Raw genomic sequence first — 26,509 nt, forward strand, 5'->3', positions numbered from 1 at the left:
GAACAGTCACTTCAGATGTTCATTGGATAATGGCATAGAGAGAGCACTTATAAAGTTTACAGACAACACCAAGCTGGGAGGGGTTGCAAGCACTTTGAAGGACAGGATTAGAACTCAAAATGATCTGGACAAACTGGAGAAATGGTCTGAGGTAAATAGGATGAAATTTAATAAGAACAAATGCTAAGTACTCCACTTAGGAAGGAACCATCAATTGCACAAATGCAAAATGGGAAATGACTGCCTAGGAAAAAGTACTGCAGAAAATGATCTGGGGGTTACAGTAGATCACAAACTTAAATACGGGTCAAAAATGTAACACTATTGCAAAAAAAGCAAATATCATTCTGGGATGTATTATCAAGAGTGTTGTAAGCAAGACACAAGAAGTAATTCTTCCGCTCTACTCCACACTGAGGCCTCACCTCAACTGGAGTACTGTGTCCAGTTCTGGGCACCACACTTCAGGAAAGATGTAGGCAAATTGGAGAAAGTCCAAAGAAGAGCAACAAAAATGATTGAAGGTCTAGAAAACATGAGCTGTGAGGGAAGATTGAAAGAACTGGGTTTGTTTAGTCTGGAGAAGAGAAAACTGACGGGGGGAGGACATTATAAGTCTTGAAGTATGTAAAACGTTGTTATAAAGAGGAGTGTGATAAATTGTTCACCTTAACAGTTGAGGACAGGATAAGAAGCAATGGGTTTAAATTGGAGTAAGGGAGATTTAGGGTAGACATTAGGAAAAAATTCCTAACTATCAGGGTAGCTAAGCATTAGAACAAATTACCTAGGGATGTTGTGGCAGCTCCGTCACTGGGGGGGTTTAAGAATAGGTTCAACAAACACCTGTCAGTCACAGTCTAGATAATACTTAGTCCTGCCTCAGTGTAGGGGACTGGACTAGATGACCTGTCCAGCGTAGTAGGGAGAGATGTAGAGCACTGGGCCTGGTGCAAGACTTGAGGCCTGAACCAGGGGCTGTGAACCAAAGACAGGCCATGTATTAAAGCAGATATTTACAAGCTCACTGTCCAATACATGAATTTAGCAAGGGTACTGCTAGTGTTGCTAAAACAGAGGCACTTCTAAGAAGCAAAGGATACTGGGTACGTATGTGAACATACTCCAGAAGATTAGCCCAGTGACATCCTGAGCTTGAACAAGAGAAAAGGGTCTGACAGAAGTGATGAATAGGGATTTTTTTTACCCAAGACTTCTGGAGCAAGGTACAAGGGGAAGTAAGAACCAGGTGTCATGAAACACATAAAATGGTACATAAGTTGTTTGTCTCAGTCTATAAATGTTGGGGTACCTCACTTTAGCCCTTTGTGCAGCTGAGGGGACAGAAGAAATTCCCGCTGCTGACTAAGTCATTCCTTGCCACTGGGCACTCATTTTAGTGTACCTGTAGCACCTATAGGACACTAGGACTGTGCCTTGAGGGCAATAAACCTGGCTGAGTGCCTTTTTCACTGAACTGTGCCTGTGGTCGTTCTCTATGAGTAACAAACATTGAGGTCTGTTGAATTAGAAGGGTGCACTATCTGCTTGTGTTAATAACACTGGAGTTCCACAAACAGAAGCACTGAGCAGCGGTAACAACCTGGCAGCAGTAACAACATTGTTCATCAACATTCTTAACAACTTTGTGGTCCTTCCCAGTCCTATGTTTCTATGATTCTGTCTCTCATCCAATAGGACGGTACTATACCTGGGGCAGGAGGAATGCTGTGCTTTTCGAACACCATATTGTGTTGAGGTGAGGCTAAATGGGGCACAACCAGGTGGTAACACAGTAATAGATGTAGGCCAAATTCTGCTCTCATTTACACTGGAGTAAATCCAGAGCAACTCTAATGGCTTCAAGTGAATAAGATTTAATTTGCATAAATGAGAGCAGAATTTGGCTTACTTAGTTTTCTATTCCATATAGGGGAAGTTCTCATTATAGCCCTTGTACTACACTGACCAGAGCCCTTTACAGAAAGTTTGCATATTTCGTTTTGTGGGCTGTTAGCAGCACAGTTTTAAGGGCTGGTTCTCAGGTCCAGTCAGGTTAAATATATTCATTTCAACCAGCTCCCTAAAAATTGCCCTGTATAACAGGGATCCTCATGAGGCATATTGCAGTCTTTGTGCCTCAACTCCAACCCCCTACCAGCTCCCACAGTAGATAACATGCCCCAAAGACAGAACAGAAGGCATGACTTGGGTGTCCTGGCACATACCCGATCCCTGCCTGTTAGAGCAGTCCCATGAGGCCATGGGCAGAGGGATGTAATTTAGATCAGGCCTGAGGCTGCTGTAATTTATTTCAGAGACTGGCCTGCCAGCCAACTGGCCACAGGACTGGGGAAAGTAGAGGTGGGCCACAGCCGACTTTGCTCACTCTTTCCTCCAGCTGTGCCAGCCGTATCTCCCTTACCAGAAAGGGCTGAAGGCACTCTGGGGATTGTGTGCCCAGTGCTGAGAGATGAATCATTCTATGTGACCCTTTGCTGAAGCTGGGAGCTGCCCTGACTGAGTCTATGAAGACTCACTCTGCTTCCCTCAGCCAAGGACAGTTACCTTAGGGTCAGAGGCACAAAATGGGGGGAGAAATATTCTACAACTGAGAAGGGAGAAGAGCAGGGGACTGACAATGCTCTACCCATATTTTTCTCAGCATTTGAGAACAATAAAAGATCCATCTTCACTGCCACAGTATGAGGCAACAGTGGACAGTTACAGAGCTGGGGGAAAGTCATTCAGAATCATTGCTGAACTTTGGGAGATCGAACGTCTCTGGTTTCAGACAGATTTTACACTAAAACTAGGTTTTCCTCGTCTATATTTCCATTCTCATTCCATAGATACAGGGGACACACGTGGCAAGGGGAGAAACAAAGCCCCTCCCCTGACCTCACCATCAGCTGAAGCATCGCTGAACAGTATACGTAGGCATAACTGTAATTATCTAAATATAGTCAGAACACCTGACAAACCCCACCCAGAAGATAATCGCACACATAAGAGTAACTTGGCTAGAATCAAGCCATTTCCATACAGGCAGCACCACAACGAACCTCCAACAGCAGCACAAAGAAGTTTACGGCTCTAGCGTTAGAGCTGGCTGAAGAATAAACAATTCCTGTGAACATTTTCAAAATTTCAGACACTTTTTGTTATGCTGGATTTTTTAAATTGACTTATTTGTCACTTTTTACACAATTTTCCACAGAAACTCTCTTTAGAAAATGGTAGATTTCACAAATGGCATGTTTTGACTTCAAACTGACAATTTTTCAGTTTTAAAATATCCCACTAAACTTTGCTTGAGCTGACCAATTTATGTTGTAATGAAAAGAACCCAAGCAAAGGAAACAAAAAAGTTTCACAGAATCAGAGAAATGTGGGACTGCGAAGGTCCTCAAGAGGTCAAAGTCCAGGCCCCTGAACTATGACATGAGAATGTAAACCTAGATTATCTCTGATGGGTGTTTGTCCAACCTGCTCTTAAAAATCTCCGGTGATGGGGATTCCACAACCTCTCTTGGAAGCCTATTCCAGAGCTTAACTGTGCTTCGAGTTAAAAAGTTTTTTCTAAGGCTACATCTCCACTATCGCAGTAAGTCGACCTAAGGCACGCAACTCCAGCTCCATGAATAACACAGTAGGAATTGACCTACCTTAGGCCAACTACCTGCGGTGTCTACACCATGCGGGGTCGATGGGAAACACTCTCCCATTGACTTACCTTACTTTTCTTGTCCAGGGTAGAGCACTGGGGTTGACTGGAGAGCAATCTGTTGTCGATTTCGCGGGTCTTCACTAGACCCACCAAATTGACCATCGGTGCATCGACCTCCACTCTGTAGCTGTAGTGTAGATGTAGCATAACATCTGACCTAAATCTCTCTTATGGTGGATTAAGCCCATTACTTCTTGTCCTATCTTTAATAGACAAGAGGAGCAATTGATCACTGTCCTCTTTATAACAGCTCTTAACACATTTGAAGACTTTTATTAGGATACTCCCTCTGTCTTCTTTTTTACAGACTAGACATGCCCAGTTTTTTATCCTTTCCTCATAGGTCATGTTTTCTAAACCTTTTATCATTTTTGTTGTCCTCATCTGGACTCTCTCCAGTTTGTCCACATGTTTTTGAAAGTGCGCACCCAGAACTGGACATAGCTGAGGCCTCAGCAGTGCTAAGTAGGGTTGGACTATTACTGCTTTGACTTACATATGACACGCCTGTTAATACACCCCAGAATGTTAGCTTTTTTACAATTGGAGCACATTGTTGACTCATTCAATTTGTGATCCACTATAACCCCCACATCCTTTCCAGAAGTACTACCGCCTAGCCAGTTGTTCCCCATTTTGTAATTTTGCATTTGATTTTTCCTCCCTAAGTATTATGCACTTGTCTTTATTGAATTTCATCTCATTGATTTCGGACCAATTCTCTAATTTGTCCAGGTTGTTTTCGATTCTAATCATGTCCTCCAAAGTGCTTGCAACCCCTCCCCTGGAGTCATCCTCACATTTTATAAGCATAGGTCTGGACCCAAGACTGATCACCAGGGCCCAACTAGCTACACTCTCTTAGTAAACCCTTGATAGCAACTCTGAGTAAGGTCTTTTAACCAGTTGTGCACCCACCTAATAGTAATTTCGTCTAGATCACATTTCCGTAGTTGGCTTATGAGTCTGTCATGTTAGACTGTGTCAAAAGCCTTACTAAAATCAAGATATTTCATCTCTACTGCTTCCCCCTACCCAGTAGGTCAGTGACCCTGTCAAACAACGAAGTTAGGTTGGATTGGCATGAGTTTTCTTTATAGAACATTTTCAAAACATAGAGAGTTTAGACAGATCTATCAGCCATCCTGCAATTCATGAGCTTGGCACGCAGCTCCCATGATTTGGACCTGAAGGGGCAATGCATGCAGAAGGACAATGAACATTTCTAGACGTAATGCAGAATTTGGGATTTTGAATGACTCAGATTTGTCTGTATTAGAAAAAGTGAATGAACCGATCTTCAAATCAGAACCTCTTCCCCACACAGGCCAAGGCATTACATACTTTTCCTGAACCTACAAGCACATTTTACCTCTTGCACCTGGGTTTCAGTGAAGCGGTACCAGCAATCATTTTCAACTGACTTTATTTCGACCATGTACTGATCACCCTGAATTCCCCCAGAATGGTGACACACCACAAAGAGCTCATAGACGGTGTCCTAAAAGAAAATTATGACAAAGTTCAGTGGTCAATAATCTTGTATTTGCACTGCAAGCGGACTGTCAGTGCTCATAAATCATGAAGTCCTAGAAGAAACTCACAATAAAGTTCAGATCACCCATCTTTTTAGTTATGCCGTAAACAAATTTTCAAAGGTCTAGTCCACAGAACTAACTGCAACCACAGGCACCGACTTTCAAAAGTGCCGGGGAGGGCTTGATCCCCAGCTCTGCCCCAGGCCACCCCCACTCCACCCCTTCCCTCAATGCCACACCCCCACCCCACTTCTTCCTGCCCCCGCTCTATCTCCACCCTGCCTCTTCCCACCCAGTTCCAGCCCCTTCCCTGAGTGCATCGCATCCTTTCTCCTCCCCCCTTCCCCCCAGAGCCTCCCAAATGCTGCAAAACAGCTGATCCCGGTGGTCGGGAGGTACAGGGAGGGAGAGGGAGGCACACTGATCCACGGGGCCCACTGGTGGGCAGGAAGCACTGGGGTGGGGTAGTGGAGGGGGGCTGCCGGTAGCCGCTCAGCACCCACAAATTTTTCCCCATGGAGTCAGCACCTATGACGGCAGCTGCTTTCAAGAGAACTCTACTTCTAACCAGATAACATTTCTGTCACTTTAAGTACAAGCATTCTTTAGATATCTGAGCTGGTTTAAATAGCTAAGGGCTTGTCTACACTACCTGCCAGATCGGCGGGCAGCGATCGATCCAGCGGGGGTTGATTTATCACTTCTACTCTAGATGCGATAAATTGACCGCCGAGCACTCCGTCGACTCTGGTACTCCACCAGAAGGAGAAGCACAAGCGGAGTCTATGGGAGAGTGTCAACTGCTGACTTACCACAGTGAAGACACCGTGGTAAGTAGATCTAAGTACGTCAACTTCAGCTACACTGTTCACGTAGCTGAAGTTGCGGTACCTTAGATCGACCCCGTGCGGTAGTGTAGACAAGCCCTAAGAAACCAAAACTTTGAATTTCAATATGAGAGAGAGAGAGAGAGAGAGTTGATTAAATTGGTGCTACCATCTTAACAATGTAAAGACTGCCATTAGTTGGTGTTGCACAAATGTAGTCACATAAAAAACTATTTTACATCTATCTCTATTGTTTTAAACAAATCCATTAAATCTGTACTTATTTTTGATTATTTGAAGGGAAAATAGTGTTTGCATCATGATGATGTTCAGGAATTGAGCCCTACATTATCGTATCAGATAGATGGCCAGTGAGCATCACATGCACATTTGAGCTTCTCTTTCCAAGGAGAAATGCCCTAAGAAATCAATTCTTTTTTGTCAAAGGCCAAATTCCTTAGTCAAGGTCCAGATTCCAGAGAAAATAATACAAACATAACAATAATGATAATAATAAGTACATAAAAAGATTTTGGGTCCATTCAAAAACATCTGACAATCCAGATTTGGCCTGCAGTCAGCCTATTGACTACCCCTGCCCTAAGCCCTGACCCTACTGTTCCCCGAAGGCGACTGATGGACAAAGCCACTAGGAATGTGAAGCAGGAGGAGATGGCCATCAGACGCTACCTGAAGATGGAAATGATAAGTACTACTCCCATAGTTCAGAAGGGGGCAGATGTCAGGCTAGGGGTGTCCAGCAGGGTTAATGGATTTCTCCAATTGGCAAATTTCCTTGCTTCAGGTTCACAAAACATCAAACCTCAAGACCAGGCTGAGTCCAACATATTCAAAGTTCATACTATAGCTTGGCACACTGGTAGAGCTGAACTCTATGACATGTGACAGATGTATAGTCAAATTGCTTAATGCACTACTGGAAGGCTATACAGATACTATGGTAATAACAAGTATGGTGTAAAAACCTATACAGAATAGAATATATGAGTTTCTCTTTCCCCAAAGGCCAAAAGGACAGTTATTACCATCTTTAATACCACATGACTATACCAGCCAATATTCCTAAATTTGAAACCAGGAAGTTGCTGTCATGCTCTCCTTTCCTTTTTTTTTTTTTTTAGATCGGTTAGGTAAAACAGAGGATAAAAATAATGAAAGCTCAGTAGGAAGTCCATGTACTTACAAGCTGCTTTTCAGTTTTCAGTGTCAGTGAGGGGGGCACAGAGACCTCAACATTAATGTCACCCGGATCTCTCTTCAAATGGATGACCAAAATCTGGGGTAGAGTTTCAAAACAGGAACGCTGAAAGAGACAGCAGTGCAGGATACTATATCATTTTGGCCATGAGTAATGAGATACACATTTATAAAAACCTTTGCCTTCTGTTTGGGCTTGCCTTTTACATTTTAGCAGCTCAGCCCAACTCTGTTTGGGCCCATCTGTTGTATTATTTGGACCTGCAAATTTTCTTTAATTGTGAGCTCAACTGAGAAAAGTGACCTATTTGATGGGAAATGGTGCTAAAGAGACAGTCTTTGAATTATATACATAGGCCTCTTTATTTGGACTAACTCAGTCTGTGTTAAGACCATGCCTAGCAAACGAGAACAGTGTGAGACCAGAAATCAATGAACCAAAATTGTTGTGTTCGAAATTAGCCCTAACTGGTGGACAAAATAATGAGAGGAAGGGCTCTTCCAGACAGTACTTCCCTTCTGCGGTCCTCAGAAGGGGACTTTGGAAGGAAAAGCTGCTTACCACAACACTGTCTGATTGAGAGATGGGAGAAGGGGAAGGAGTGAACTTCACCATGATGCTGCCACCCCCACAGTGTCCTGGGGCCCCAGACCTTCTTCATCCTGATCCTCTGAGATGTCCTGACCAAACTGGGCCAGAGAGAAGGAGCCAGATAACACCACCACCTCCAGATAATCACACCCACCACCTAGGATGTGAGACTGTGACACACACACACACACACACACACACACACACCCCCCTCCTTATGTGTTCTTTTCCTTTCCCACCTATTTCTTCTCCTTCCTACCGCCTCCCCTCCTTTTCCTTCTGTTGAAGGAGAGTCTGGCTTAGCTGACCAAGGCTGTATATATTACAACACTGCTGTGAGTCTCTTATGAGAAAGGCAACTAAATGCAATGCGCTAAATAGCCTTATGCTGGTACAAGATTGCCAGGTCTCAGAGTAGCTGATAAGACCATGTGCTGTGCCTGTGTTTCTCCACAGTGAGGTTGCAAGCAGCGCCACTGATGCGAGGGCGGCAAAGGGCAGCTGCCCCGGGACCCGACAATTTAAAAGGGCCTGGGTCCCTTTAAATCGCCACTGGAGCCCCAGGTCGCACGGTCCAGGCTGGGCTGGCTGAGGGAAACTAGCCACCAGCCCTGCCCCTTCTGCCTGAGGCCCTGCCCCTTCAGGGGCCCAGAGTCGCCCCCCGCCTGCGCCCACCTTGCCTAGGGGCCAGCAAGTATGTCGGCCGCCCTGTTTGCAATTGAGCATCATTCCTGAGACAGAAGCTATGTTTTCTATCTTGCTGTTCTTTTCTTTCCCCTTTGTGTGTATTTGTCTTGTTTTGTCTTCCAGGAAACGGAACTTTAACAACAACAGCAACGCCAGCTTCAGTCCATCTCACCTAACTTCTCTGTTCCCTAAAGGCCACACGGCCCCTTATTACCATCTTTAATACCATCTAAGAGACTGTCAGACAAGGGGGACTTCCTTCTAAACACCCTCTCCAGCCAAAGGGAAAGGGAATGAGGGATGATGTTAAAATGAAAGCCTTACTTAATACTTTTAATTTCAAATACTTTAACTGTCTTTTTCTGTACCTTTAATACAAGGTTAAATGATGTGTTTGCTACGGTGCTGAGCAAGCGGAGGGCTCTGGACAAGGGCCGGCCTTACGGAGGGCTGGGCTGGGCCACCGCCCCGGATGCCATGCTCGGGGAGGTAGGGTGAGGGGTGCCAGGCAGGTACCTCCCACCAACCTGACCTGCCGACAGTCAGTGGGGCTTAGAGGCAGGCATGGTGGCACCTGGAGAGGGTGGATAAACTGTGTTGCAGGAGGGCAGCTGGACCAATCAGGTAACTCCTCCGAAGCAGTGGGGGAGGAAAGGCTCCACTACCATCTGCAGCCGCCCCGCTCCTGCTCCTCCCACCCCCACCAACAGAGCAGCCCCTGACCAAGCTACCTGGGACCGGGAGCCGGCCTCCCGTCTGCTGCACAGAGCAGGCAATGTGGGGTGTCCCCTCCCCCGACCCATGTACCTGGTCTCCGCTGAGCTGGGGTGGGGGTCAGGGGCAGCTTGGGACCTACTGGTGCTGCTGTTCAGGCCTCTGAATGCTCTGCTTAAAGAGACAGTGCGCTGACCCGATCACTCAGGCACACACACACTCCCCCGCCCCAACACACACACTCTCGCACTCTCTCTCACACACTCACACACTCCCTGCAACATACGCATACTCTCTAACACAGACACTACCCCAACACACACAGACACTCTCACACACACATTGCCCCCAACTCTCTCTCTCACACACACACACACACTGCCCCCTACACTCTCACACACACACAGTCCCCCAACACACACACACACACTGCCCCAACACACTCTCTCTCACACACACGCACACCCCCAAGACACAAACACTCCCCCAATATGTGCACACACACACTCTCGCTCTCTCTTTCACACACACATACACACACTCCCCCAACACACACAATCTTTCTGTCTCACTCACTCACACACACACCCTTCCTGAAACATATGCACACTCCCCCAACACACACACACTCTCACTTAGGGTTGCCAACCCTCCCAGTTTCGCCGGGAGTCTCCCGGAATCAGGGCCTATCTCTCGAAGGCTACTGAAGCCAAACTGGGAGATTTTGTGTAAAGTAAAAAGACTTACACATGTTCTTAACTTTAAGCATCTCGTAAAGTTAATAGGACGCCTCGTGTGGTTAAAGTTAAGCAGGTGTGTTATTAGTAACCATGTTTATTGCAGCAGTGACTAAGGGCCCATCGAGAATGGGGCCCCATTGTGCTAGGCACTGCAAAACACAGGAGTAGACAACCCAAATGGACAAAACGGACACCAAGAGGGGGAAAGGGCATATAAAACACCAGCAGAGTCAACAATGTCACGACAGCAAATGGCATCTTAGTTCCATGACTTTTTTTTAGGAGATGGAGGATGGTTTTAGTTAAGAGGGAAAGAGCCAATCAGCACAGGGTAGAGACGGTCTCCCCCTCTGCTCATCTTCTTGTCTGTAGGCAGAGTGTGAAGGCTTCCTAACCATAACCAGCTAATTTGCTGTTGTAGATCACCACAATTCCTAATGAATGCCAGGACACTTTCCTTACCACAGAGTAAACTGTTGGAGCCGGAGCGCACTTGTGAACACAGAAGGTGAGATTCAGGTCAGGCTTCTCCAGCCTCATCAGATAGCTACCTCCATGGCAAGTGGTGGACTGGACCATTTTCACCTGGTATGGCTAGGAAAACAGTGACTAATTAATAGTATTTCCACCAATTCAGAGAGGTAACAGAGAAGCACATCTTTTGTCCATTTCCCCTGAGCGCCTTCCCAGTAACAGCCAAAGTTGTTTCCAACTTCTACTGCCCTGGAAGAGCCACCTCTAATTGCTATAAATAATAACACCTCAAACCTAAGCACACAGGGATTTCCCAGTCTGTCTCAGACCGGGAGTTCCCACAAGGGAGACTCTTGGGGAGATGGGATCTATATACAAATGATCTTTGCTTTCTTATGCTCTAAAAAACCTCTCGCATTTACACTTCCAGAGAAGATAGATGAGTTACCTGACGAAAGTCTTCTTTGTCCTCAATGATTTTATTCATCAGAAGCTGGAAACATCCCACCACCTCTAGCTGGTGCACTGCACACACACAAATCAGCATGATCAGCACGTAATTGCGGTGGCTGGTTCCTCTGTTCTGTGCAGGCTGAGAAGAGCTGCTACCCCTTGGGGCACTATCCTCTGCACATTTCCATCTCTCCTGGTTCCCTCTGAGAGAGGCCTCATTGTTAAGATCATGGATGTCTCCAGTGATGTCTCCAGAACTCTTATGCACAGCCAGAACTATCAACCTGAAAACCTCTCTGGCAGCTGTCCAAAACATACTATTTCCAGTCTCCTTTTTTAAACCTGAAACACTGAAGCTTTAAAGTACCATTTAAAACACCCAGAGGAGGCTTCACCATCATGCTGCCCTATTCCACTTTAGTAATCCCTGGTTCAGTGCCTCCCAGAGCACACTTGGTGCCTCTGAGCAGAGAGGCATGCTGGGCATCAAGATCTGCAAAGGCCTAGGTCTGTGGAGAGCATTCACTGTGAAGGAGGGACAGCAGCAGGCAGTGGGGAGGGGAGGGAATCAAGGAGAAGAATTGGGATTTCGGAGCTTTTTTATTTGCCTGATGAAGCTTCCTGGGTTCATGGGGAGGCAGGGGAGTTCGATGCTTCTTGGGGGTACCCAGGGTTGTGAGGCACCGCACTACCACCTGTCCTTAGCATGAGGAGGCCTTGTAGGTTTGCCAACTTTCTAATCACACAAACCGAACATCCTTGTCCTGACCCCTGCCCCACCTCTTCCCTGAGGCCCCACCCCTTCTCTGAGGCATCCCCCCTCCCTCACTTTCACCAGGCTGGAGCAGGGGGTTGGGGTGTGAAAGGGAGCTTAGGGCTGGGGACGAGGGGTTCAGAGGGCGGAGGGGGGTGCGGGGTGCAGGATCTGGGAAGGAGTTTGGGTGCAGGAGGGAGCTCAGGGCTGGGACAGGGGGTTGGGATGCAGGGGGCACGAGGCTCTGGCTGGAGGTGCAGGCTCTGGTGTGGGGCCAGGGATGAGGGGTTTGGGATGTGGGAGGGGGCTCAGGGTAGGGCAGAGGGTTGGGGTGTGGGGGTGTGAGGGCTCTGGCTAGAGGTGAGGGCTCTGGGATGGGGCTTGGGATGAGGGGTTTGGGGAGTGGGAGGGGGCTCAGGGCTGGGGTGTGGGAGGGGGTGAGGGCTTTGGCTGCAGGTGTAGGCTCTGGGGTGGGGCCAGAGATGAGGAGTCTGGGGTGTAGGCAGGCGGCCCCAGGACTGGGGCAGACTGAAGACGCCTGCCCAGCTCTTTCCCTGCTGGCAGCAGCAAGCTCCGGGGCCGGGAGAGAGGCCCGTGGCAGCTAGGGTGACCAGGTGTCTGGTTTTCGACTGGAACACCCAGTTGAAAAGAGACCCTGGCAGCTCCGGTCAGCAGCACCGACCGGCCATTAAAGGTCCGGTCAGCGGTGCTGTGGAGCCAAGGCAGGTTACTCCCTACCTGTTCTGGCCCCACACTGTGCCCCAGAAGTGGCCAGCCAGTCCGGCTCCTACCGGTGGTGGCCACAGGGCTCCATGCATTGCCCCTGCCTGAGCACCAGCTCCGCACTCCCATTGGCCGGTTTGGGCAGGAGGGGGGGAGGCGGTACCTGCAGGGGAGAACAGCGCACGCTGCAGAGCCTCCTGTCTGATCCCCCACCTTCCCCTCCAAACCCAGAGTCCCCTCCTGCACCCCGACCCCCTGCCCCAACCAAGAGCCCTCACCCCCTCCCATACCCCAACTCCCCCTGCTCCAGAGTCCCCTCCCACATCCTGAACCCCTCATCCCTGTCCTCACCCCAGAGCCCGCACCCCTCCTACATCTCAACCCCCTGCCCCAACCCAGAGCCCACTCCCACACCCTGAACCCCTCACCCCAGCCCCACCCCAGGAACCTCACCCTCTCCTGCACCCCAACCCGCTGCCTCAACCCACAGCCCTCTCCTGCGCTCCAAATCCCTCAGCCCCTCCCCAGAGCCTGCAACCCCAGCGGGAGCCCTCTTCCCCTCCTGCACTCCAACTCCCTGCCTCAGCCCGGAGCCCCCTCCCACACCCTTAACCCCTCATTCTTGTCCCCACCCTGGAGCCCACACCGCCATTTCGAGCCCTCACCCTCTCCTGCACCCCAGCCTCCTGCCCCAGCCCAGTAAAAGTGAGTGAGGTGGGGGAGAGCGAGCCACTGAGGGAAGGGGGATGTAGTGGCCGGGGCCTGGAAGGGGCGGGGCTAGGGTGTCCGGTTTTACAACAATAGAAAGTTGGCAACCCTTGTGGCAGCCCTGCATACCCCACCTTGCTCCCCTCTCCAGTTCCCGCCCACCCCCTACCTCTCTCCTCTCCAGGCCCCTGCTGTGTGGCCCTTTATACTGTGCAGCCATGCAGCCTAGAGGGAACTTAGCTGGCAATCCTTAGGCCCTGTCTGTGCCCTCCAGGGGTCAGCTTTCCGACAACTCCAGACACAGGCAGCACAAGCGCTCCCCTCTCATTCTACGCAGGTTCCGCTGCCCTCACGGAGGCTAGTGATAAAAACATTCCAACTCCTCCGAGCGTCCCCCAGCACTGCCAGTCCCTTATTCACAGGACACTCACAGAACTACTAGACCCACGTTCCCAAAGGAACACTACACCACGCAGGACTAGTTACACCTTAGAATCATAGAATCCTAGAATATCCGGGTTGAAAGGGGCCATCAGGAGGTCATCTAGTCCAACCCCCTGCTCAAAGCAGGACCGATCCCCAGCTCAATCAGCTCAGCTTAGCACACAGCACTTACATTTGTTTATAGAGAAAGCCATGTAAGTTTCTTTAACAAGCTATACAAAGGAAAGCAAGTAGAAATATTTTAAACAAAGGGTTACAAATAAAATAAAATCATAACACACCTACTCGAGCCTTAGCTAAGATATTATGTCATAAGAGCAAAAGCTCACCCAACAGCCTCCCAGTATATTACATCCAGGCTTGGCTGCGCTTTTTCATTCATTAAGCGAACCCACTGTCAGCTTACTTCCTAGGTGAAAGATACCATGTGTCTTCTTGCATTCCCCTGATATACAAACTAATTTTTTGATCTTAGTCATAAACTGGACACCCTCCCGCTGCGTGTTTCTTCCTGTCAATTTTGTGATCTCATGGACTTTCCAGTCTTGATTAGGTGGTGATTCCATATGTAAATAGACTTCCATTGTAGGACACACAATGCACCATGGTCAGCCAGGGAGATCAGTGTCTCCTATTTCTTGCCAGAACAGAACCTGTTTATCACTTTCTGGTGACCTGTCTTACATACATTTTCAGAATAGGCACATAACTCCTTATGTATTATACGCACATACACTTTGCAAAGACTATGATGATCCGTGTGACACAGGCTTTCAGTAGTCACCTAACATGACTCTCTCTGGCAATCTAGTACGTAGATATCAGATCCAGGGGATTGTTGTAACCCTTATGCACTCTTGTGCCCTCTGCCAGTTGGTACCAAAAGGTCCCTGGGTGACAGGGAGCTAATATGGAACCAAAACAGAGTACTTGGGGTGGCTCACAACAACTAAGAGAAGTATCATGGCAGCGGGGCCAAGAAAGGGGTGAGTAAAGAAGAAGAAACTTCAGGAGGAGTCAAACAAATATCCAGACTTCGGGGATATTTTCAAAACTGACCCACAAGTGCTTTTGATGTTCACCATCACTAATACTGAGACACATCAGCCGCAAGAGTCATCTCCTATGAATAACACCTGTTTAACTGCAGTCTATGAATGTGAGTACCACATGACACAGAACTCAAGAGGGCATTGAATCACAGAAATGTAGGGCTGGAAGGGACCTCGAGAGGTCATCAAGTCCAGCCCCTGTGCTGAGGCAGGGTCCAGCACACCTAGACCATCCCTGACAGGTGTGACAGCCTGTTCCAGAGTTTCACTAAATTGTCCTAATATCTAACCTAAATCTCCCTGTGACAGACTGCACACTTGTGTCTCCTCCTGCACACTGTTGTAACAATCTTTGTACACAGTATGCCTTGTGAGGTATCATCTGAACACTCATAATTTGCTGGTCAATATTGCCCCAAAATGCATGTGGGAACATTGTCTGCGAAGTTATAAGATTTCCCTGTATAATGTTATTAACATATGTTCCAAATCACAGCAGAAGTTGGTGAACAGGTCTATCTCAAACCAAGGAAAGGGTTCTCTGCTTAATTTTCATTTAAGCAGTAAACAGAGTTATCAAGCAGGAAGGGAAACAAAAGAAGGTCCAACAGGTGAGGAGAAAGCAGCAGGGAGCATCCTTCCCTATAGACTTTGTCTCCTGAATCTCAGCTGGAAATGTTTTCCAAGAGAGCAATTAACACTACAAAAAGGAGGGACAAACAACTCAAGGCACCCTCCTCTCTCTATCAATTCACAGCACCAGAAGAGACAAAGAAAGCAGCCATTGAACTGGAGAAAGGGCCTACCCTAAGACATTTGGTCACTAAGACTGCTGAGAGCATGTGATGAGAAAACTTTGCTTTGAATTGAACATAGTTCGTTGTTAGGCACCAGCTGTGTTTTTTCTTTATTTTTTAACCATTTCTTATGTTTATGCCTCATTACTTGTACTCACTTAAAACCTCTTTTGTAGTTAATAAACTTGTTTCATTATTTTATTTAATCCAGTGAGTTTAAATTGAAATGTCTGGGAAACTCCATTTGGGCTGGCAAGTTAAGTGCATATTATCTCTATTAAAGCAATAATGGACTTTATATAATTTATTTTGTCCCAGAGAGGGCTGGGCAGTACAGGACAGACATTTCTGGGGGGAAATCTGGGACTGGGGGTGCATTGGGGTCACCCTACCATATAACTGAAACTGGTCAGAGCCAAGGGGTGGCTGACTGGCTGCAGCACACACAGACATAGCTGGTAGTGACTTACATGCTGGAGGTTCTTTGTGAGCAGTCAAGATTGGAGGCCACAGCATCAAGGCATTGTAAAGGATACCCCAGGTTAGAGGGTAGAGGTGACAAACTTACTCATTGGTCTGGATTGTGACCAGGTATGTCAAATTCCCTTGCTGCAAATTAAGCCCATTACTTCTTCTCCTATCTTCAGTGTACAAGGGGAACAACTGATCCCTGTCCTCTTTATAACAGCCCTTCACATGTTGGAAGACTGTCCTCAGTCTTTTTCACGCAAGACTAAACACAGCCAAGTTTTGTAAACTTTCCTCATAGGTTAGGTTTTCTAAACCTTTTCTCATTTTTGCTTCTCTCCTCTCTCCAGTTTGTCCACATCTTTTCTAAAGTGTGGCACCCAGAAATGGACACAGTGCTCCAGCTGAGGGCTCACCAGTGCTGAGGACATCAGGACAATGACCTCCTGCGTCTTACACACTGCACTCCCGTTAATACACCTCAGAATGACATTAGCCTTTTTTGCAACTGCATCACATTGTTGACTCATAGTCAATTTGTGATCCACTACAAACCCCACATCCCTCTCGGTACTACTACTACCTAGCCTGTTATTCCCCATTTTGTAGTTGTGCCTTAGATTTTTCCTCCCTAAATGAAGTACTTTGCATTTGTCTTTTTAAAAAAATGTCATCTTGTTGATTTCAGATCAGTTCCCCAATTTGTGAAGGTCCTTTTGAATTCTAATCTTGTCCTCCAAAGTGCTTGCAGCCCCTCCCAGCTTGGAGTGATTCCTCAAATTTTATAAGCACTCTCTGTCCAAGTCATTCATGAAAATACTGACTAGTACCAGACCCAGAACTGCCCCCAGTGGGACCCCACTAGATGCACCCTCCCAGTTTGACCAGTGAACCATTGATAATTACTCTTTCAGCATCTTACCATTGTTCATCCTAAGATATTGGATAATTTCTTCAGTATTAGGTGATGAATTACCAGTCATCCCTTGACACAGCCTTTGCAGATGGTACATGATGTGGGAGTCACCAACATTATTGCAGCTACAAAGTACAATAGAGACATACAATTAAATTGCCACAGTACAGGTAGAATCTAGGTTCTGAAACCACTGATACTGTGGCAGTGCCTCCAGGAAAGAGTGGTCTCTCCCGGTGTCAGGGTTGGGTCCTGTTGGTGGCACAGTACGAGGAATCCCAGAAATGAAAGAACAGACGGAATTCACCTCTCACCTCACTGGGTGGGGCAATGTCTCTGGCTCAGGGTTACAATGCATTAAGGCACTGGGTAAGGGTGTGACAAGAACTACCTGCTCTGGCCTTCATTTGCTGCCCTTTTCAGTGACCAGCCGAACATGGGCAGCAGCTCCTTGCCCTGCCTCTTCCGGCCAAGGCCCCGCCCCTGGTCACTGCTCTCAGCCCCTCCCAGCCAAGGCCCTGGTGGCGGTGGGGAGGGGGTGCAGCTGAGAGCTCAGCCCCGGCCAGGGTCGAGCTCTCAGCCGTGGCTGGGACTACGGCGGAGCTCTCTGCCCTGGCTGGAGCTCCAAGCCTGGAGCCCCTTCCCCATTCTGCCCCTTCCGCCCGTTGCCCCACCCCATTCCGACCCTTCCCTGTTCCACCCACAGCCCTGGCCCTGTTCTGCCTCTTCCCCCTGCTCGTTCCTCCCTCACACCCCCTCCCCCAGGCTGCGGCCCTGAGACTGGAAAAGCTCTGTGCCTCTGGGGCTGTGGCAGGGAGTAAGATTTCCTCCAGCCCCGGGGCCATGGCAGGGGGAGATTTTTCAGGGGACCCCAAATCCACCGCAGCTCCTGCCCCAAGCAGCGTGAGTTTGGGATAGGCTTAGCCTCCCCTAGCCTCCGTTACACGCCGCCCATGCAGCCTATTCTTAGGCTTTACCATGGCAGCTTCTTTGGAATGGGATTTCTGACTCAGCAACCCTTGGCGATCCTCACTAGTCACACACCTGTCCTTAACCTGCTCTCTGTAAGTCACCAGGGAACTAACCCCCTTTCCAAGAATGCCACACAGTGCAGAGCAGTCAGATTGTAGCCACAACATGTGACAGCCAAAGAGGCAGCTCTTTAAAGATAACCAGAGAGGAAACATAACATTAAAGGATTTAAATGGTATGTCTCTGCCACCGTGCCCTGGTCCTCTCTCTGAGGTGGGGGGACAACACTCGGCCATCCTTCTGGGCAGGGCATAACAATACTGGAATGGGCCCTCAACAAACCATTTGAAGTGAGCCCCATCTGCCTGTATAACTTCTAGATGCCCCTCCCTCCTCCTCTGCCCTCCCATACCTGCAGACTGCTGCCCCATCTCTTTTCCCTTCTCCCTCACACCCCTGCAGCCCGCTACCAATGCCTGCTCCTTTCTCTACCCCTCCTCCTCTACAGGCTCCTTCCCTTCCCCACAGTGCTGCCCTTTCAGTCTTGTCTCAATGGGTCAGTCCTATAACAGGTCCCACAGCACCAGAACCATGCAGCTACCCAGCCTAACCACACGTTTCTTGTGTGCTGTTGCTGATGTAACCCCAGGGTTTACCGTGAATGCCCCTCACCTGAGGATGGCCTCTCTGAACTCTCGCGTGAAGAAGAGACACTGCAGTACACTGTTTAAGTAGCAGGCAGAATCCTGGTTACGCAGCCCCACGTATGCACCTGTAACCAGAGAAAATCTATTTCACGGCTTTATTTATTTATAATTATTAAAAGAAGAGAAAATGATTACATATTTTACTACATATTGACTTGTCAAAGTGACCAGCCAGAGAACTGATACAGCAAAGGTTCCCGATCAAAACTGGTGGGGAGTGTTATTACTATTTATTTTTTGTATTGTGGTAGTGACTTCTGATCTGGTTAGGTGCTTTCTTGGTCTGGTTTAAGTTTATTTAAACAGTGTCCATGATGTTCCCGGGCTTCAGTAGGATCAGATCCCTGACTTCAGGTGAAATCATTACTGGCTACCAGAAAACCATCAAAGCTTCGGTTTCCCCTGGAGCTGCAAGTAAACATCGACAACAGTACGAAGCACAAGGGATGGGTCCTTTACGATTAACCTCTCTATCCCAGGTAACTTATTTCAGGGTACCCAAGCCATATCTAAGTAAATTCCTGACACACTTTCTTTTACTAAACTCTGGCACCACCACCAGAAACTGCAAAAATAGCCCAATCATAAATTTGCTGATATAAGGCCTCTGAACCAATAGCCATTTTGGAGGGAAAACAAAGAAAAGATTAGTTCAGAGCTTTTATAACCTAAACTACTTGGGGGAGGGGTGCTTTTGTATTCTCAATAACTTGCCTAAGGTTTAGTCAGCACTACAAATTTATGTCTGTATTATACTGACCTAGTCCCCAGTCTAGTCAATGCTATGTTGACTAGAGAGCTTCTCCTGTGGACCTAGGTACCACCTTTCACGGAGATGGAGTACCTACGTGATGGGAGAAGCTCTCCTGTTGGTGTAGGTAGCGTTTTTGCTAAGCGCTAGAGCAGCACAGGGAGCTAATCAGAAATAGTTAATCAGGAATAGTCCTCAATAACTCCCCGTGTAGACAAGCTTTCAGCCAGCTAGACAAATTCAGAACATTCTCAACATGACAATTCATAGAAAATTATTTGCTGAATGACATTATGCATATTTATTTGCTTTTCTCTTTTAAATAATCCCAGCAGGTAACAGCAAGTTTGCCATTTCACATACACTCCTCTCTAATTTGACACCTGGCTTTCTCCCTTTCTTCCTAGTCCCTCCACTCCTGCTGCCCATTCCTTCCTCTTCCTGGCTTCCTCATTCAGGCCGGGTCTATGCTACAAAGTTAGGTGAACGCAAGGAAGCTTACACTGACCCAGTTGTGCACGCGTCTACACTTCAATTTGACTCCTGCCAATGTAAATGCCCTATTACACTGACTTAATACCATCGCCTCCCGAAGTGGTATACAGCCATGGCCAATGTACTTAGGCTGATGCACTGTGAGCATAGTCACTGCATTACGTACGGCGACCGTAACTGTCTCCAGCCGCCGTCCCACACTGACCGCTCGGGTCACCATTGTGAACTCCGCTCCCCAGGGGTCATGGAGAATGGAAAGCCCCTCCCCTTTAAAGCCCCACACATTTGTGTCCTGGTTGCCCAGCTAGGTGAAGGCACCTATCAGCTCCCCACTGTTGAGCGCAACTGCTCCGCTGACTGTGTCAGCTACACACTCCAGACATGCTCCTGCCTGGTATTGGATCTCCTGGGCCTATGAGGAGACAGATTGAAGCACGATGCAGGCTATCACCAGGGGAGGTGCTCAGGGGGGCTTGCAAGGGCTATAGCTACTCCAAAATTTGTTTTATCCTCCCACCTCCGCCGTAGCAGCTCTGCTTTCTGGCTGCCCAGCTCTGAAGACAGCGGCCCCTGACCAGTGTCTCTCACACCGCCTAGGACATGTGGAGGGTCCAGGGCTCTGCACAGCAGAACGGGTGATCCGCTCTGGCCTGGGCTCCTGGGTGCCACCCCACGAGTGCTGCCAGGGCTCTGCAAGCCCCGGAGCTAGGCCCCCCTCCCCTGGTGGCTGCTGCAAGCACTGCATGGCTCTGGCCTCCCATCCCATGGGGACAAGGGGCGGAGATTTGGAGGGAGAAGAGGGGCTGGGGCAGGGCCACAGAGAGGACAGGGCCCCGTGGCAAGGTGGGGCAAAAGCCCACAACAGGCCCCCCACCAGGAGAGGCTGGCACCACCCCTGACTATCACACTATGTTCGGGGGGGACATGAAAGATCTAGATCCCAATCTAAACCCTGCCAGTGAAGTGAACCTGCACTAAATGCCAAGTGGTGCTGCCTCCCGGATGGGCTCTGGTCAAACAAGAAAGTTTTGCCTTTAATGGGAATCCAAGTGAATGCGTTTTCTCCTGTTCCGCTTCCTGCTTGCCAAACGCATGCAGAGAACGCTTGTGAACACGGTGCTTGTCATAAGTTAAGGGAGAAAAAATGGGGTCCCCCTTATTAAGTACTGCCTTATCCCAGTGATGATTTGTATTCCCAGCAATACCACCAGTTTATAAAATGCCCCCTGAACATCTGGTACTATGAAAATAATACCTAAATTATTACTGTCATTTATTTTAGTAATACTAACTCTTTTGCATGTTTGTCTCGTCCCTCGTCTCCATCAAGCTGCCTGGTTTAGTTCCATCAGCCATTAGCATCCCACGTCTTCCCAGGTTCATGCACGTTTCGGTACACTGCAAGCTAATCAAGCACACGACATAAAGGTTAGTAGTATCTAGCTGCAAAGTCCACCACCAGCTGAATGTCAAGGTCTGACTCTCCCTTTTAACTAAACAGGCAGTGCCACACTATTTAATGCTGCTCGCTCCTGTAACGCAATCTCCATTATATTTTCCACACAGTGAGGCCGATACACATTGTGAACTAGCTTCCCCACCTCTGTCACACACATTCTTTTCAAGTTCTGATTTCCCCTGTGCACAGTAACACAACTTACCTTTTTGCACAAGTCCCTGAGCGGTGTGTAAATTAGTCCCCTGAGCAGAGTTCTGAGAAGAAAGCTAAAGGCTGAATCCTCTAGACAGACTGATCCTGAGGGCTTTGAAGCAGCTGCTCCTTTAACTATCACTTTCGTTATGATGAGACAGATTGAGCAAATAAGTAGCTTTGCTACATTTTCCTTCTTAGCCCACTAGAAGGAGCAGTGGAAAGAAAGCCACTGACATTTGTTTGAACACATATACCCTTGCATGGTGTGTTTATTATTCAGCGCTTCATGTACAAATTTAGCTGTGCAACTTCCTTTAACACCAGTGGGAGTCACAAGGCTAAATCCTATGGCGCTGCATTGAAATATTATATACTTCCTCAAAAAACAAACAACAAACGTAAAACCATCATGGGCCTGATCTTGCCCTGCTGGGTGTGGAGGGTCCACCCGCCCCACCTTACTCAATGCACAGGTTAACATAATGCACTTTCACACATAGAAAACTGCCAATTATTCACATGCACACACAGTAACAGAAGGACCCGGGGAGAGCTAACTTTGTTGGTACTTATGTGGCCCCCATTTCCATAGGATCTGAGCATCTCCACCTTTTTAACCTAACACCCCCCCCCCCCCAACACACACCCCCACCCCCACCGGAAGCAGGGCAGTGGCATTATCCCCATTTTATACTGAGGCAAGGGAGACTTAGAGCTGGTCTACACTACTGCTTAAGTCGATGCAGCTTACGTCGCTCAGGGGTGTGAAAAAGACCCCCCCCCCAAGGGATACAAATGACAGTGACCAAAGCGCTGTCCACACTGGCGCTATGTCAGTGGGAGAGCAGCAATTATGCCAACGGGAGAGTGCTCTCCCCTCGGCATAGTGCCTCTTCGCTGAGTGCCGACGTAGCGCTGTAGTGTAGACTTGCCCTTAGCCACTTGCCAAAGCCACACAGGGAGTCTGAAGTGAAGAAGGACGTGAACCCTTCCTAACCACCCTAACCACTGCCTCACCCTTCCTCTCCTGAGGTTTAAAACCATCCTCGCAAAGCCTTATTGCTAGTAATATAAGAACCGTGGCCCTAAGGAAAGGAGGTTGATACTTCACCTTGTCCCTTCAGAACAGCTTGAGTGGAGAAAAAGTTTCACGTTAAGCTGATAGAAACCAAGACATTTGGGGTTTGGTCCCTTGATAACCCTACAGTTTCACTATGGCAGTTCAATTCCGACAGGCGCATGAATAGCTCCTGTACCCACCGGCTCATTATAGTGCCTCCCCTGATCTGCAGGAACCTGTGGTTGGGCCTCAATTCAATCCTTGGTGTTAATGCTCAGACTGCTACAAACCTGACCACTGGGAAATGGACTGAGGCTTTTCAATACTTACTGCAAATTGCCTGGTGTCCTCTGCAGGGCCATAAAGCGACAAATTGCCGAGGACGCCCTCTTTCTATTTAAAAAAAGGGAGGTTACTTTGCAAATTGTGCATTGCATCACCCTGATGATCATGCAGCCAGACCCCTGAGCTTCACAGGAAGCAAACCTTGGGCTGGGCCAGGCGTTTGTGGGCCATTGCCCTGGAGGGGGAATTCCCGACTAAACCTGTCTGTTTACACGCAGGCTCAAGGCATCACTTTCTGATAAACAGCTCGATTCCTGGAAATGCTGCCTCAGCCAGCAAGGAACACAAAACTTAAAACTGACTTTCACTTTCTCTTTTTTACTCTCAGCTTAGCTGTCCCTCCCCACATATTTCACCAGCCGGCGCTGCATCAAGAAGTAAACAGCTGTAGTAATCAAGCCCAGTTGCCTGCAGCCATGTTGCAAGCAGTTTGAAATGACCTTTTATTCCCTAGTCCACTTCAACAAAATTATGCAGCCCTTAGCCAAAACTCTTGGGAAACCAATAGGATTTTTGCCTGAATCGGGACTGTAGGATTTATCCTCAAGTGAGGAAGCTTTGGCAGGAACAGCAGTTACTAGGCTTGCCAGGGGTCCCGTTTTCGACCAGAACACCCAGTCAACAAGGGACCCTGTCGGCTCTGGTCAGTACCACTGACGGGGTGGTCCGGTTGGTGGTGCAGCGGAGCTAAGGTAGGCACCTTGCCCGCTGTGGCTCTGCACGGCTCCCGGAAGCAGTGGTATGTCCCCTCTCTGGCTCCTACCCACACTCTGCCCCCACCCCAAGTGCCAGCTCTGCAGCTCCCATGGGCTGGGAACTGCAGCACGGGGCACCAGGCATCTATGACTAGCTCAGTGAAATGGATAACAAAATGTCCTTTTGTTTTCTCCTTTATATTCCCTAAGTACATTGTCCTGGTTTCGAGTCAGGATGACCCCTGGGGCTCAGACTCCAGTGTGCTCACCCCTCTTGATTTCTCCCTCTCTCTCTCACGCACACACACCCATCAACCTATTTTCCCTGTTGACTCAATATTCAAATAGGGCTTGTGTTGGTTTCACACTGCTTAATTTAAATTAGAGGCCTAGGCAGGCAGGTAAATCCACATTCCTTTGTCTAGAAAAAGCTCATTTATCAACCCGGCCTGGTTACATAATTTAAACATATTTTTAGTATGCACCTCTAACTCCTCACACCCTGACCTGTCATAGATCTCACACTGACTATGACATAAGTTTCTATTTGATGCCTCACAAGACACTTTTTGGATAAGTACTATGAAAGCAGTGTGGTAGGTGTAGTGAGCTTGTCAGGCCTGATCGGTGTTGCTGTTGCAGAACAGTGAATCCTTTGCCCGTTGGCACTGAGCGATTCTTAGAGACACAGTCCCCACCCACCACTTCTCTTGCTCCTAGGGACTGGATTGGAGGGAGGAGGGTCCCAGAATTCGAGCTCCAGCCTCAGCCTAAACATCTGTAGCGCAATTAAATAGCCCTTAGCCCGAGCCCCATGAGCCCGAGTCAGCTGTATGGGCCAGCTGCGGGTTTTTAATTGCAGTGTGTGGAGAGACCCTATGAGGGTCAGGAATCAGGACTTGCAGCTGAGCCAGTTTCCAGGGAATATAATGAGCACAACTGGCCTACAGGAGGCTGCCTGATTGACAAGAAGAGTCAGCAGACCAGCTCTTAAGCCCAGCAGCAACAGCCATTTGTCAGCTGCTTAAAGCATTCACCCATGGCTGTGGGAGCCCCTGCACTTGCCTTGGGGCCAGCTTTGCCTCTGTGATGGGTTCGGTCACAGAGATCTCCTTGGGACTGTCACCTGATGTGCTGAAATTACCTCTGAGTCCGTTTCCCATGCCAGCCTGGGCCTCCAGAATCCTGCCTTGTTGAGCCAGACACGCTAGCCTGCCCAACACATACCCAGGGTCTGAGCCATGCCCCCAAAGCTGCAGACATTAACTGAAAACAGCCCAGCAAGTTACCTGTCTCAAGCACCCAGACACCCAGCTCCCAGTGGGATCCAAACCCCAAGTAAATCCATTTTATTCTGTATAAAGCTTATACAGGGTAAACTCACAAATTGTCTGCCCTCTATAACACTGATAGAGAGATATGCACAGCTGTTTGTGCCCCCCCCCCTCAGGTATTAATCACTTACTCTGTGTTTATTAATAAACAAAAGTGATTTTATTAAGTATAGAAAGTAGGATGTAAGTGGTTTCAAGTAATAACAGAGAGAACAAAATAAGTCACAGAGCAAAATGAAACAAAACACGCAAGTCTCAGCCTAATACATTAAGAAACTGATTACAGGTAATATCTCACCCTCAAAGATGTTCCAATAAGCTTCTTTCACAGACTAAACTCCTTCCTAGTCTGGGCCCAATCCTTTCCCCTGGTACAGTCCTTGTTAGTTCCGGCAGACATCTCAGGTGGTAAGCAGGGGTTTTCTCATGACTGGCAGCCCCCTTTGTCCTGCTCCACCCCCTTTTATAGGTTTGGCACAAGGTGGGAATCTTTCGTCTCTCTTGGCACCCACCCCTCCTTCTAAATGGAAAAGTACAAGTTTTAAGATGGATTTCAGTATCAGGTGACATGGTCACATGTCTGAGACCTCATTCCCCATGGGCTGGCCCACACGTACACAGGAAGGCTTTCAAGTAACTAAGGCCATTTACAACCAATTGTCTGGTCAATGGGAGCCATCAAGTTTCTAAACCACCATTAATGGCCCACACTTTGCATAATTACAGTAGGACCTCAGGCTCTGAGCCTTGGCCCTGACTCCTGGCTATCAACTCTGGCTCCAGCTGCTAGGCCTGACTCCAGCTCCAACCACTAGGCACAATCTCCCATGTCCCAGTCTCCGACAGTTTGAGCAGACAAAAAGCCATCAACAATAAAGGAACTAAAGCAGATATGGTAAGCATGGATCCTACAAAGGCCAATACCTCTCTGACAGAGATAGTGGGAGCCCTGCACACCTCACAGGCCCAAGCTGCCACCTTGCAGGTGCAGAATGTGCTCATGCAAGTCAAGGTGTGCCTCCTTTAGCTGCCCCACCTGACAAGTTTGATGGTGATCGCGACAAATTTAGTGCATTCCTTAAATCAGTGTTGGCTCCTATTTCTACTACGGTTCTGGGTGCCCTGAGAAATGCTCACTATGGCGTAGTAGTTGAACAGGATTTACAGACCATTTTCTCATCCCCCAAGCACTGGTAAATTAGATTCTAAGAGGTTCACAAGTGAGAAGGTTGGAAACGGAGAAAAGGTTGCAGTTTTGTTATTTTCTGGTGATTTCACGTGGGGGCCATAGAACAAGATGAAGAAAGCAGCAGAAAAGTCAGGGTGAGCAAAGGAGCGTGTACGGAGCTCACCAAGAAGCTGTGTGTGTAATGAGGTCCATCAGCTGCTGATCATAAGCAATGAGAGCTAGTGGCCAGATGGCACTTACATGCCATGAAACATGGCACAGACCCTGGCCAGAAGAGGGCCCTTTTCCTCCATCGAGGCATGCAGGAGATCAAGCAGATGACACAGCAGAGACAGTGGCAGTGGCGAGAGGTCCAGAGATGTGGAGACTCTTGTGTAAAAGACTGCTCATGGAGGAGAGACAGAGGGAGCGGGAGGCCAGGTGTCAGAGTGTGGAGGCAGAGCAGGAGCAACAGAAGCTTGCTGATCTGGAC

General features: G+C 48.3%; 1 protein-coding gene across 16 annotated transcripts in view; it reads right to left on the reverse strand.

Moving 5' to 3' along the window:
• Window positions 1-22,995, reverse strand: part of LOC114022685 — a 118,889-nt gene extending 95,894 nt beyond the window's left edge. For 6 of the 16 annotated variants that reach the window (XR_006291642.1, XR_006291641.1, XM_043548979.1 and 3 more), the window contains exons 1-8: window positions 22,805-22,989; window positions 21,053-21,165; window positions 18,480-18,579; window positions 16,842-16,960; window positions 10,969-11,045; window positions 10,509-10,640; window positions 7,300-7,419; window positions 5,103-5,231 (exon numbers count right to left, since the gene is read on the reverse strand). Coding sequence is in view for 12 of the 16 variants with exons in the window: in XM_043548979.1 (XP_043404914.1) it covers window positions 5,103-5,231; window positions 7,300-7,419; window positions 10,509-10,640; window positions 10,969-11,045; window positions 16,842-16,960; window positions 18,480-18,579; window positions 21,053-21,165; window positions 22,805-22,926 (912 nt within the window). In the remaining 4 variants the exon portion in view is untranslated. Of the gene's footprint in view, window positions 1-5,102; window positions 5,232-7,299; window positions 7,420-10,508; window positions 10,641-10,968; window positions 11,046-16,841; window positions 16,961-18,479; window positions 18,580-21,052; window positions 21,166-21,421; window positions 21,581-22,804 lie in introns of those variants that run through there. The other 10 variants (XR_006291643.1, XR_006291644.1, XM_037899013.2 and 7 more) reach the window with 7 other exon arrangements.
• Between the last annotated feature and the right edge of the window lie 3,514 nt (window positions 22,996-26,509).

Source organism: Chelonia mydas, chromosome 6 (assembly GCF_015237465.2).
Source record: "Chelonia mydas isolate rCheMyd1 chromosome 6, rCheMyd1.pri.v2, whole genome shotgun sequence".
NCBI classification, from domain to species: Eukaryota; Metazoa; Chordata; order Testudines; family Cheloniidae; genus Chelonia; species Chelonia mydas.